Source organism: Vulpes lagopus, chromosome 20, assembly GCF_018345385.1.
Source record: "Vulpes lagopus strain Blue_001 chromosome 20, ASM1834538v1, whole genome shotgun sequence".
Classification (NCBI taxonomy): domain Eukaryota; kingdom Metazoa; phylum Chordata; class Mammalia; order Carnivora; family Canidae; genus Vulpes; species Vulpes lagopus.
Window position 1 is genome coordinate 8,219,412 of NC_054843.1, and position 14,119 is coordinate 8,233,530.

The window sequence follows — 14,119 nt, forward strand, 5'->3', positions numbered from 1 at the left end:
CTGGAATTTCCAGGCAGCGGGCACTTGACCAGCGGTCAGTGTCCACTCATAAAGTGACCACCGAGAAGCCAGGGGCTGCTCAGAGCTTCCGCCACCTGCTGACCCTTGGAATCGAGAGCCTGCGTCCTCCCGGAATCCACCTGGGGTCCAAATGCAAGCAGACTCCATGCTCAGTGGTCCTGCAGGAGGCACTTGGCCCTCGCCCCCGCCAGTGCCAGGCCACCCCAAATATGCTTTTCACTCTCAGAGGTTCTACGCCTTGCTCAGAAGGAGCAATGAAATAAGAAATCCACTGTTTTCCACTTCTTCCCTTTGAACATGTCTTTTGAACCTAACTCAAAGAGAAAATTCGTTTTATCCAAAGCTGAAGGGCTCAATATGGTGGTTTAAAAAAAAAAAAAAAAAAAAGGGACTTAGAAGAACTTTGATTATATCTCTCATTTGGATCATTTTATTTTCCCAACTTCTGTTTTAGGAAAAGTAGCTCAGAGAGATAATATCAGGGATTACTTTTTAAAGTCAGCTTCCTTTTTTTTTTTTTCACCCCTTGTAACAGTGAGATATAATTCACATACTGGATGTCACATTTCCATATTTAAAGTGTACAATTCGGGATCCCTGGGTGGCGCAGCGGTTTGGCGCCTGCCTTTGGCCCAGGGCGTGATCCTGGAGACCTGGGATCGAGTCCCACATCGGACTCCCAGTGCATGGAGCCTGCTCCTCCCTCTGCCTGTGTCTCTGCCTCTCTCTCTCTCTCTGTATGACTATCATAAATAAATTTTAAAAAATTAAAAAAATTAAAAAAAAATAAAGTGTACAATTCTGGGGTTTTTAATATATTCACAGGGCTGTGGGACCATCACCCCAGTACAGGTCACTTCTAGAATGTGGCTTCCAGGACCTCTCCTGGACCAGGACAGACCCAGCCTGGTTTCCTCACTGTCTCCGTTTTTGCCTGTACTACCAGATGGTGACAATTAAGCTGACAGTCATGTTCAGACACGTTAGACTTTGAATCAGCAAAGCATAAATGATAGGCTCACTGAGGCAGGACAGTCCGCTACTTACCAGAAATTTGTTCAGCAACACAGCATCGGATTTTACAAAGCTTCTCTGTTCCTGAGTTAACCCCAGAATCTCCAAGCATCTTCAACAGTGTGGGTGGACTCCACGTGTGGCTCTGAGTCCTGGGCACATTCTCTGGCATCATGTGCGTCCGACTCTGGTCACGGGATGAGGTGGCCGCTTTCCTGATGGGGGCCTGTGTTCCAGGGCGGGGAGCGAATGCTTGGCTGAGCCCCATGGGATGTGCGCTGTCCACCCTGCTCATCTCCATCCCACTGAGATCCCAGCTGGGACAGAGGATCCCGTTCATCCAGCATCTGATGTCCCTGGCCGTCGTGGAGGCAGTAAGGTCGATTCCTGAGTATCAGGTATGTGCGGTTTCCTCATCTTACATCCCCACCCCTGCATGCACGTCTCAGATGGGGCTGGTGTGTGGCTCTGCCCGAATGACCGCTGCATGTAGAGTTGTCACCTGCCCTTTGCAAAGCTGGCACCTTCTGGACTTTTAAAAGCACTGTCAGCTTTTAGAGTGGCCTTGGGCTTGCCTGGGATGGGTTTATTTCCCAGAATTCCCTTTCTGTGCTGTTGTTAGATTGCTCAAGCATCTTAGAGCAAGCCTCTTTTTTTGTCTTCCTTGTTTTTCTCCCCCTCCCCTTTAATTGGAGCACATTGGGCTGGATAGGCCAGTTGGGGTTTCTGGTGAAAATGCTTGTTTTATGCCTAAACAACCTTCTCAGCTCTGTCTTCATTTAGCATGGTCAGTGCCCAGCAGGACCAGCCTCACCTGTGGCTGCCCGGGTGAAATGTACAGGTTCACGTGAGGTGTCTGCTTCCCGCTGTAGGGACACAGGTGCCTGCTTCGTCGTTACCATTGGAGGCTTCAGTGTCAGTTAGTAGTAAGAAGACAAAGGAAGAGGGCGATGGATGTAGTTTTCCTGGACGAATTTCTTTTTTTTTTTTTTTAAGATTTTATTTATTTATTCATGAGAGATCCAGAGAGAGAGGCAGAGACACAGGCAGAGGGAGAAGCAGGCAGGGAGCCCGATGCGGGACTCAATCTGGGGACCCCGGAATCACGCCCTGAACCGAAGCCAGATGCTCAACTGCTGAGCCACCCAGGCGTCCCTTCCTAGAAGAATTTCACGTGGATATAAAGAGGGGGTTCCTCCCCCAGCCTCCCTCCCACCTACAGTTCTTGGTCAAGCTGCACACAATTATTGTATTAATTCCTGAAGTAAGAGGCTAAGATCATGGCTTTCAAAGGGGCCTGCTTGGCATTTGACAGGGAAGCAGTCCTCCCCTCCCCTGTGGTCGTGTCCTCATGGTCACTGCACGTAGGACTGGGGGTATGTATTTCTCCAATCCCGTCAAGTCCCCAGCACACATGCTGAAATACTACTTTTATCACCAGGCTTTTCAGCATCCTTGCTCTCTGTGTCTGCAGGGCTGGGGCTCATCAGACTGTCACACACCTTCACAGGGCGGCCTGCAGCCCCTGAGCTAGGCACTTTGCCTCACAGAAGGCAGTTGAGAAAATAAACTTCTGTCGTTGGGGGAAATATTTTTAACCCTAGCAGCGGGTTCATTAGTCTTAGGAAAATAATTAAAAATTTACATCAAGTGCCCTCCTTAATGCCCATCACCCAGTTACCCCATCCTCCCACCCACCTCCCCTCCAGCAACCCTCAAGCGCTGGGTGTCGTATGCCACTGATGAATCACTAAATTCTGCTCCTGAAACTAATAATAGACCATATGTTAACTAAATTGAATTTAAATTAAAAAAATTTTTAAAAGAACAATGCTAAGAAAAACATGCAAAAAAATAATATTAATCATTTCGTGCAGAGTATTCTGAAGCATTATTATCTTCTTTAAAAAAATAAGGAAACAAACTGAGGGTTGCAGGAGGGAACGTGGGGTGGGGACATGCAGGAGGGAAGGTGGGGTGATGGGCACTAAGGAGGGGATGTGATGTGACTAGCACTGGGTGTTTATGAAACTGATAAATCACTAAATTCTACCTCTGAAACTAATACTACACTAAATGTTAATTAATTGAATTTAAATTTCAAAAAAATTTAAAAAATAGTAGGAAACAAGAAAAAATAAAATAATAAAATAAAATTTAAAATTTCAATTAGTTTAGCTTTTTCTTGGCTTTGATTTTGACCTTGTAGCCTCCTTGCTTGTTAAACTGAGAGAAAGCCCTGGGTTTGACTCCCAGCTCTGCTGCTTTCCAGTGTAACCTCAGGCAAGCCAAGCAGGCTCTCTCAGCTTCAGTTTCTTCCTCATTAAGCAGAGGTGAAGCGAGTGCCCCCCAGATGGGGGCTTGGTATGAGCAACAGACAGACTAGTGCCGAGATGGGCTCCGTGCCCGGCTGGTCCTCTGTGAAGGACAAGCCAGCCCTGGGGGACCGGAGGCCATTAGCTCCACAGCAACCTTTTGGTTTTATTTTGCCAAGTGTCTTTCTTTTCCAGCCCCATATATCCAGATTTTCATCCTCTACCCACCCATGGTACGGCCTGGCAGTCCTGGCACCCATTGGGTCTCACTCAGTCTCTGTGTCCTTGCTGGAGTCACAGCAGGAGGTGGGGGTCTGGGTGGGCCAGCTCGAGGCAGTGTCCACCCCGGACCATTCTACTGTGATGTGATGGGGGGAGGGCACAGGCAGGGTTGGTTGCCCAGGGTTGCTCCAGGATGGAGAGGCAGTGAGCCACAGAACAAATCTGTTTCTGTTGACTGTTGGCAGTTCTTTGGGGCCTTCAGATATAATTCAGCAGAACCATGTTCCTTCTCTGTATCTCTCTAGGATTCTACTTGAGACATTTCTTTTTTTAAAAAATAGAAAAGATTTTATTTATTTATTCATGAGAGACACAGAGAGAGAAGGAGAGACACAGGCAGAGGGAGAAGCAGGAAGGGAACCTGATGCAGGACTCGATCCCAGGACCTCAGGATCATGCCCTGAGCCGAAGGCAGATGCTCAACCACCGAGCCACCCAGGCGTCCCAACTTGAGACATTTCTACACACCTTTTGTGACATTGGTTAATTTAGGGCATCTTTCTCTCTCCAGCACAAGCTCCCTGAGGGTATACCTGTCCCCCTACCCCCGGCACCTAACACACGATAGGCACTCAGTGGTGGTGGCTGTTGATACAGGCACACCTTGGAGATGTTGCAGGTTTGGTTCTAAATCCCCACGAGAATGTGAGTCAGAGGAGTTTTTGGTTTCCTGGTACATGTAAAAGTTCACACTATGCTGTGGTACTATTAGGTGTGCAATGATTAAAATGGTGAATTAAAAAAGTACACACCTTAATTAAAAGCGCTGGGTGTTGTATGCCACTGATGAATCACTGGGTGATGCTAACCATCATCTGAGCTTTCAGCGAGTTCTAATCACTGGACACTGATCACCCTAACAAATACTGAAAAAGTTTGAAATGTAAGAATTGCTAAAATGTGACACAGAGGCATAAAGTGAGCAAATGTTCGTGGACAAATGGCCCCAGTAGACTTGCTCGACTCAGGGTGGCCACAAACCTTCAATTTTTAAGAAACACGGTGTCGGTGAAACACAGTAAAACGACCTATGCCTGTCATGGGATAATGAACAATGCAGGGATGTGGAGAGAGTGCTGGGATTTGCGCCAGATGTGTTCTGTAGGTCTCTCTCCTGGCCCCAGAGTGGTCCTTTACCACTGGATTGTCCCAAAGAAGTGATTAGCTGTCAGAGCAAGAAGAGAGGATGAGATCTCAACGTTCCGGTAGATCCGAGACTTTCCCGTTCATCTTCCTTGTAGCTGGATGAGCTCTCCTGGTCCCTCCGTGTCCTGTGATTGCTTGATTCATGTGCAGATTTTCCTTTAGGATATCAGCTTACGAGTGAAGTGGCCCAACGATATTTATTACAGTGACCTCATGAAGCTTGGTGGAGTTCTGGTTAACTCGACGCTTTTGGGAGAAACATTTTATATACTTATTGGTAAGTTTTTAAAGTTTCCACATTTTTTGATTCATAAAAGCAAAAATAAAGATGGTTTATACATGGCCACGTTGAGGAGAGTGGATTATCATATGGGATTACTTTTTCTTTGAGTCTTGGGTTGCAGAGCACAATATGTATGCAAAACAGGCCAGATTGGTTGAAAGCCCTTCCAGGGGTTTAGCGTTCCTGTCTATGGCCATGGAAACCACCAAATTGGTATCACATCAAACAGGTTTTTTTTTTTTTTTTATTACACCTCTCCACACGCCTGCTTCTTGTTGAATTAGAAATGGTGAAAATAAACATTTAATATGCCATTTTGTAAGAAGAAAAGAAAATGAATTGCAAGGATGGGTCTCCTGGTCTCCTGGGGGTCTTGCATTCTTAATTGGACTTTCCCAGACCATGAAAAAGTTGAATTCTTTTTGACCTGCAGAAGCAGCTCCAGGCTGGTCAAGGTGGGATATAGAATCCCATTTCCGCTCAGCACATCCACATCAGGCCAGGAGATGGATTCAGAATCGGTTTCAGAAGCTGTTAGGCTCCTGCTCATCCAAGCATCAGCTTCTCCCTAATGCCCAGGAGAACTTAATGTTCAGAAATTAATTAGTAATGGGCAGCAAACACATGATGGTGTGTTGGAAGCACCGGCCAAAAAAGTGCAAAGCTTATGTTTCCAAGCTCTGCTACCAACTGGGAATATTATTCTGAGCAAAGTGCTTCAGATCCTGCAAGCTTTGCATCCCGTGTTTAAATGTGTTCGTTCGGCTAGATTGCAGATATTCCAAAGTAGGGCCCAGAGAGATCAAGGAGGTCCAGGGACGGCTTCAGGGAACCAAGGAATTCATGGCTTTTATTAAATTCTTAAGGCCTTGGGAGATGATGAGGGGAGAAGAGGTGTCTTTGGGGAAAGATTTAGGATCCCCAACAGAGGTGCCCTCTGGTCCTGGGAAAGACATAGCCTTGGGGCACCTGGGTGGCTCAGTGGTTGAGCGTCTGTCTTTGGCTCAGGGCGTGATCCTGGAGTCCCAGGATCGAGTTCCGAATCAGGCTCCCTGCATGGAGCCTGCTTCTCCCTCTGCCTATGTCTCTGCCTCTCTCTCTCTCTCTCTGGGTCTCTCATGAATAAATAAATAAAATCTTTTAAAAAAAAATGTCTTTAACATAGCCTAAGTTGGCAGTACTCAGCGTTGCTGTTTTCCCCAGGACTTTGAATTTTCTGAGCATAAGGGAGATTTTTCAGCACTATATACACTTAATTTAATGCTTTACCTTCCATACTGTGGGTGCAGCTGAATGAATGAACAAGTGAACAACTGCTGATTCTTCCCTGTTACTATAGTTACTTGTTTTTTTTTTTCCAGGTGTAATTTAAATTGCTTTGTATTTTAATAGCCAGTATATTTGGGAAAAAAAAATCTGAGGCCATTCAATCCTTCCCTTCACACTGAAAATGGCTCAGAACATTTACCAAAGAATACTGTTATTATAAATATCATCATTCTCTCTGAGGCGAGTATTTGGGGATTTTTTTTCTCAGAGGCCCTGAAAACAAGTCTCACTGCTGGCAGTATTTCATTTCTCATGGAAGCCCTCTTTGAGGTTGATTCAGGGCCCTGTTGAAAACTGAGGTTTGGCTTCCTGAGACTCCGACTCTCCCGGAGAGGAGGCGGTATTAAGTAACAGCAGAGACCAGCCTGTTCAAACCCCTCTGCTGGTAACTCCCTCTCCTGAAGCCCCGGGTCGGGAGCCTGCAAGGGAGCCACGGAACACGGGTTGGCCCCTTGCCAGTGGCGTAACCGTAGCACCAGAGACTTCCAAGGATAAAGTATTAAAAGATGTGTCCGAGGGTTGTGCCATGACCAAGGTTTGAAATCCCTGAATCCAGAGTTTACTCCTTAAGACTTAAATAAAATTCTTTATTTTCAGGCATGTGTTTTGTTACTCAAGTCGGAAAAGGAACAAGAGATTTTACTTTCTATTGGGCTCAGTGCAGAGCTACAGTTCTTGGCTAGATCACATGAGGTATTGTTTCGGAGGTCACTCCAAGGAGCTTTGCCCCATTCATGGCTTCTGTTTAATTGAGTCGAATCTAGCTGGTTTATTTACCCAACCTATTGGCAGCAAGGTTGGGGGGTTCATAGCTTGAATGAGGATAATAAGGGAGTGATGAAAAGGAAGATGGCCCCAAACAGATAAGTCTTGTCTTGTCTTTTCTTTTCTTTTCTTTTTTTAATTTTCTTTTCTTTCTTTTCTTTCTTTTCTTTCTTTCTTTCTTTCTTTCTTTCTTTCTTTCTTTCTTTCTTTCTTTCTTTTTTTTTTAGATTTATTTATTTGAGATGGGCAGTGGCAGAGGGGGAGAGAGAGAATCTTAAGCAGACTCTGTGTGGACTGTGCAGCCCCACATAGGGCTTGATCTCACCATCTGAGCTGAAACCAAGAGACGGAAGCTAAACCCCCTGCACCACCCAGGTGCCCCGATAAGTCCTTTTCAAGTGGCCAGAGATGATAAACTTGCAATAGGAGAAAGGAAGCAGGCAATCGGTGAACAAGGCTGTGACCTCTTCCAGGGGGCTAGGAAGAATGTGTGATGTTCTCAAGAGGTTGAGATGCTCATGTTTTTCAACTGTTTGGTTTTGTGCAGGCTGCGGATTTAACGTGAGTAACAGTAACCCTACCATATGCATCAATGATCTCGTCACGGAATACAATAAGCAACACAAGGCAGAGCTGAAGCCCTTAAGAGCCGACGAGCTCATCGCCAGAACTGTGACTGTGCTGGAGAAGCTCATCGACACGTTTCAGGACAAAGGGCCCAATGGCGTTCTTCCCCTTTATTATAAGTATTGGGTACACAGGTCAGTGCTGATCCATCTTCATTCTTTTAAAATGTCTTTTAAAATGTTCAGTATCTTAAAATAGAGTAAGTACAAGTCTAGAAAAAAGTTTTTAGATTTATTTATTTTAGAGAGGGAATGTGTGTGTTTGTGGGCTGGGGGAAGCACAGAGGGAGAGGGAGACTCAAGCAGACTCCGGCAGAGCACAAAGCCCCATGCAGGGCCCCATCCAACACCCCTCAGATCACAATTGGAGCGGAAACCAAGAGTCAGATGCTCAACCCGACTGTGCACCCCTCAGGGGCCCCTAGATAATTACTTTTTACCTTTCTGATGGAGAAAACCGGTGTCCACCACGTTGAGCAAGTTACCATCAGCAATACCAGGACGAACGGGCATCCCGTGCCTGCTGGTGGGATGCCGAGGGAAGGACACAACATCACCTGAGAGCTTTCCAGCATGTTTAAGCTGAACCTAATGTGAGGAAACAAAATTTTAAGTTGGAGAACATTCTAGGTAACAACAGTTTTCCAAGTGAGATCTCCGGGAGCCAGTTGCACCCTCACCTGGGAACTGGTTAGAAATGCACATTCTCAGGTTCCACCCTGGGCCTCCTAAATCAGAAACTCTGAGGCTGGCTGAGCATTGTATTGTAACATGCTCTGGGGGGCATTCCCTCCACCCCCGGCCAGCCTGCCTGCCCACCACCACATGCACCCAAAGCTTGAGAAGCCCTGGTGTATCCCAGCAGGCCTCTACACTTCAGAAATGTTGAGGTCTTCAAACACACACACACACACACACACACACACACACAAAATAAAATAAAATAAAAAGAAGGTGGGAGATTTGTTTGAGATTAAAGAGGCATGACAAAAAAAAAAAAAAAAAAAAGAGGCATGACAACCAAATGCAAAATGTGATTCATAATTAGATCCTGGATGGGAGGAAAGAGCCACAAAAGATATTAATGGGACAATGGGGAAATTTAAACATGAACTATATACTAGATGTTATTATGTGGAGGTTAGATTTCTTGAGGGTGATAATGGTATTCTGGTTTTGTGGGAGATTGTTCTTAGGAGGTACATGCTGAAGTATTTAAGTATAAAGTGTCATGATGCCTGCAACTTATTTTTAAATGTCAGCAAAAAAGCATGTGTGTGTGTGCATGAAGAGAGAAAGCAAATATGGAAAATGTTATCAGTTGGTGTGAATATAAGTGAAGGGGGAATTCTGGGGATCGTTGGACTATTTTCTCGACTTTTCTGTAGGTTTAAAATTATTCCAAATAAAAATGAGTGGCATGGGGTGGGGTGGGGGGGTGGAACCTATATTTTAAAAACTACTTAGGGGGATCCCTGGGTGGCGCAGCGGTTTGGCGCCTGCCTTTAGCCCAGGGCGCGATCCTGGAGACCCGGGATCGAATCCCACGTCGGGCTCCCGGTGCATGGAGCCTGCTTCTCCCTCTGCCTGTGTCTCTGCCTCTCTTTCTCTCTGTGACTATCATAAATAAATAAAAAATTAAAAAAAAAAAATAAATAAAAACTACTTAGGGATGCCTGGGTGGCTCAGTGGTTGAGCATCTGCCTTCCACTCAGGAGGTGATCCCAGGGTCCTGGGATCGAGTTCCGCATCAGGCTTCCCACAGGGAGCCTGCTTCTCCCTCTGCCTATGTCTCTGCCCCTCTTTCTGTGTCTCTCATGAGTAAATAAATAAAATCTTTTAAAATAATATAATTATTATTATCATCTAACAAGGATGTAACCCAACAGGTACATTTGGAAAATATTAAAAGCAGCAGCATTAGAGTGAGTTTAACTTGAAGTTGATGGTACTCAGCTTCGTTCTAGAAAATCAACTTTTCAACCTAGCTGCTTCTTCCCCAGCCTCAGCCAAAAAAAAAAAAAAAATCGCACAGTGGTTCTTAAAAGTGCTGGAGGGTGAGGAAGTGGTGCAAATCATCATCCAGATGATCGGAGTTGGGAGAAAGTCCACACTCCCTCTTGGAATTTCCATCACCCTGATTATTCTAGTAGTTATCAAGACGGTTCTCGGAGGACCAGCGGAAGCCAGAGAATTTTATCTCGCCTACCCCATCCTGGGCCCCCTCCCCCAGTCCTTCTGCCAGATGGGTAAGGATTTAGCTACCTGTCTCTAGACACCGCATTACCTTTCTCACTGACCCTGCTGTTTTCATGTCCAGTGGCCAGCGGGTCCGCCTGGGAGGCGTCGAGGGGCCGGAAGTGTGGATAGTTGGCCTGGATGACTCTGGCTTCCTTCAAGTCCAGCAGGAGAATGGCGACGTGGTGACTGTGCATCCCGATGGCAACTCCTTCGACATGCTGAGAAACCTGATCATCCCCAAGCAGCAGTAGCAGGGCCTGAGGCCCACCTCCCTGGGGTCTACCTGCCTGGGGCCCACCTGCCTGGGGCCCACTCATCTGGGGCCTGCCTGCCTGGGAACCCACTTGCGTGGGGCCCATCTGCCTGCGGCCCACCCGCCTGGGACCCACCTGCCTGGGGCTCACTTGCCTGGGGCCCGCTGTCCTGGCCACGGGGCAGCAGGAAGGCGGGCAAGCCACCGCAGCAAGCATTCCAGTTCAATTCCTGCTGCTTTTTCCTAGCCTCAGGACCTGGAAAACTGATTTAGGGTTGTAGGCGAATGTTCCCTCCCTCCAATTAATCTGCTTAATTCCCTAATTTGGTTCTGTCTATTACCATTTTACTTGGTGTTTGCAGATGTCCCGGGGTGCAGGGATGACCAGCGGAAGACTTAGTTCAGGTGAAGCACGACCCCAGGTGTGAAATCCTTCTCCCTTCTTGGGCTCGGATGTGTGTTTATTGCCCCCCCTAGCCCCCCAAAGACAGTTTTTATTTGGAAAACAGCAAGGGTATGATTCAGATGTTTCCCCAGTAGCGGAGACCTTCACTCCCAGACTATTAAAAAACAAATCCAAAAAAGCTTCCAGGCCCAGGCCAGCGATGAAGTAGAGGTTTGGTAACACTGTTTATGAGCGTCCAGGGAGGCGTTTTCCGAGAGGAACATACGTTGGCACTTGGTCGTTGTTTTATTTTTTTTGTTAATGAGAAAAGGGATGGAAGATTTCTGAGCTTTACTCTGGGCCCGGTGGTTTGTGGTCCAATAACCGCGCCTCAGTGGCTGCAGAGACGGGTGTCACTGGTGTGGGTGCAGTGACCCTTGGAAAGGAAATCGGTTACTTACGTCGGCCGTAATTTACGAGCTCCCTTTCCGTAAGTTTGAATTTACTGCATGTTCTGAAGTGATGGGATCAAGTTCAGGATCCTTCACGTGTGGATTAGGCCTCGTGTGGGTGTGTGGGGTAGACGATCGGACCCTAACAGCCAGAGACGAAGACTCACTCATGCCCCACCCCAGGGAGGATTGGGAGCTCTTAAGCTAGTTGTAGGCTCACTTTGAAATCTGGAGCATTCCTGAAAGACCATGTGGCGCACAGAATGCAGAAATACATGGCATTTTGTTTGTAAGTCATAATTGTTGGCTCCGCTTTTCCTAAATTGCCAAGAAACAAAATGCAACCGATACTGAACACCGTCATTGAAGAGGGGGGATGTGTGTGTGTGTGTGTGTGTGTGTGTGTGCATGCGCGTGTGTGAGAAGCTTTAGAAGAAGATGTTCAAGATCTGATGCCCTAAAAGTCTCCACGGAAGAACAAAAGAAAGGAAACCTTTTGATATGCATTTGCGATTTCCAGATGTACCCCATGCTTTTTCCATGTCACTCGTATCTCTGTTGAACTTGTGAATCACACACATTACTTTTCAGTCCTTAAAAGGCCAATTTTTGTCCACTTTTCTCTCTTCCTGCCAGTCGCAACTGAAAGTAGTGGAAAGAAAACTTGATGGGGCTCTCAGCTTTGAACAGGATCCTCCTCCTTATACACTAGCACCATCTTTATCCAGCTTTACCCAGTCAGGCTCATTCCAGAAACTTGGGGCTTTCAGTGTAAAAATCTGCCTACCTTCAGCCAGGCACAAGCAGCACCATAGGAAGGGGGGAAAATAGCGTGTTTAGTTAAGTACACCAACCCAGTGTGTGCTTTTTGGAAATGTCACTTTAAAAGAACCGGAGAAGTAATTTTTGCAAATAAGGCTTCAATTAGAATGGTTTTTCTCAAAAAAAAAAAAAAAAAACAAAAAAAAACAAAACCCACCAAAACCAAACCAAAAACAAAACTTGTTCTCTCCTAAGTGTCCAAGTCGTCTTTTGGAATTAGTGACAAGTTTAAACAAAAGTCCAGGGCACCCCCAGAAATCACCAAATGGACTCACCCTTGAGAGGGCATCTGCAAAATATCATCAAGAGGAAAGATCTCTGGGCTAATGTTGCAAGTCTCATTTCTCAAACTTTGTAATATAAGGCAAGTCATCTCTCAGAGCTGCCATTGTTACTGTTTGAATTTCTTTGGGGGGTTCTTTAATGAAAAACATGCTATGTGTTGTTTTAAGCTGAAGTCCTATTCTAGACAGTTCTGCTTTGGGGGGAAAATGTTATCATTTAATTTCCTTTCTGTAAATTAAAACTAATGATGTGTGGCCACGTCAGCGCAGATGGAGATGTTCCGGGCGCACCGCTTTCCCTGTGCCTTCGAGACTTGTGCCGCCACCCGGTTGTCTTGAGGGAGACAAAAGAGACTTGAAGCAGATGCTACGTTTCCCGCAAACCTGATTGTTGCCTCATATGAACCAAAGACTTTTGAAATTCTGCTTCATAGAGACCCGCTGAATAAAAGCATCTCACCCAGAGCTATTAGCGTTAGGGAAATTATCTGCTTGCTACACTACACTCACGCATTGGGGGCGTTGGTGCACCTGGCAATCTCTGATCTCAAGGAGCTTTAAAGTCTTAACAGGGACTTTGCATTTCTTCCTAATCTTAAAAACGTGGCAACTGAGCTCAGGATTGGCATGCGCTTTCAGGGCATCTGGTTTGCCTGCGAGGTTAGAGGCTGTGCACCATCGAGCAGCTACCCGGGTATGTTAAAAGGCGAGACCTTGTCCCTTCCAGGCCGGCGGCCGATTTCAGGGGAAGCCGTGGGGAAGCAGCCCCTGAAAGGAAGTTTCAGGAAGGAAGTTTTCTCCAGTACGCATTTTATTTTCCAGAAGGCCTTCCCATGGCCCCTGCCGAAGCAGCACCTGGGGACACTGGGTGTCCAGCCCGGGTTCACGGGGTGCGGGCACAGTCGAAGGATTCGTGTCTGGGCCAAGGCAGTGGGTGGGGTTCGCTGCTGCAGACTTTGCCCTACGTGGGAACCAGTGGGTGCACAGGCCCAGGCGGGGAGAGCATGCAGCCTCCAGTCCCCGGGCCCCCTTCCACGTACAGCCCCGGGGGTGGCCTACACAGTTGCCCCGGCCCTGGAGCCTGGGAACCCGGAGAGAAGCCAGCCTCGTCCAGCAGTTTCAGGATTGCAGCGGGGAGACATTTTCCAGCTTGCTTTCTGGAAGATCTGTTCGCTCTTCACAGGCAGAACACCTGGGTTATTACTATGCACATCAGAAATTTGCAAAAAAGTGTGAACCTTCGCGTTTTTACCTTTTCCAAGAACCGTCTCAGAAAAGTCATTACTTTAAACCGATGCCTATAAAAAAGCAACTCTACCAAAATAAACTTTAAGGTTTTCTGTACCGTTTGGGCTCATTGTTATTTTTGCCACCAAGTTTCGTTTTTAAAAAGAGGCAACTACTCTTGGTTACAGTATTTTTATTCATAGTTAAACATTTTTACAAAATAAATAGTTTTACATAGTAAGGAAGGTGTATGTATTTCTAAGTATTGAGAATTCGGGGGGCTTTTGTTGTTTTTGATTTATTTTTGACAAATGGATTATGTGTCGTACAAAAGAGAAATCTTACTACTCCAAAGAAGGAAAGTGAGCAAAACCCAAGGTCAGAAAAACCCCTTTTAACTGAGGTGAGAAATAAATGTAATAAAACGGTTTGATACAAAGTTTTTCATTGAAAAATAAATTTCATGTAACAGCATATTTACTATAAGAACAGGCTTTGTTGTAGAATTGTTCTTATTCTTTTGTAAGAACTGCTTGATTTGTGTTTTGAGTTTTTTCCCCAAGATTTTAACCTTCTATATCTTACTTAAGTTTAGGAACAGCTTGAGTAATGCATCTTCGATAACACAAGGGCTACGATGCGCTAAGATTTTAAACTACTGTCATTTGCCGGCA

The 14,119-nt window shown here is 46.1% G+C and overlaps 1 protein-coding gene across 8 annotated transcripts in view; it reads left to right on the forward strand.

The window, feature by feature from the left end:
* Positions 1-13,547, forward strand: part of HLCS (holocarboxylase synthetase) — a 221,895-nt gene extending 208,348 nt beyond the window's left edge. For all 8 annotated transcript variants that reach the window (XM_041734796.1, XM_041734794.1, XM_041734795.1 and 5 more), the window contains 4 exons: positions 1,273-1,433; positions 4,941-5,055; positions 7,703-7,916; positions 10,102-13,547. In XM_041734796.1, coding sequence (XP_041590730.1) covers positions 1,273-1,433; positions 4,941-5,055; positions 7,703-7,916; positions 10,102-10,273 — 662 coding nt within the window. In that variant the 3' untranslated portion in view covers positions 10,274-13,547. The remainder of the gene's footprint in view (positions 1-1,272; positions 1,434-4,940; positions 5,056-7,702; positions 7,917-10,101) is intronic.
* The last annotated feature ends 572 nt before the right edge of the window (positions 13,548-14,119 follow it).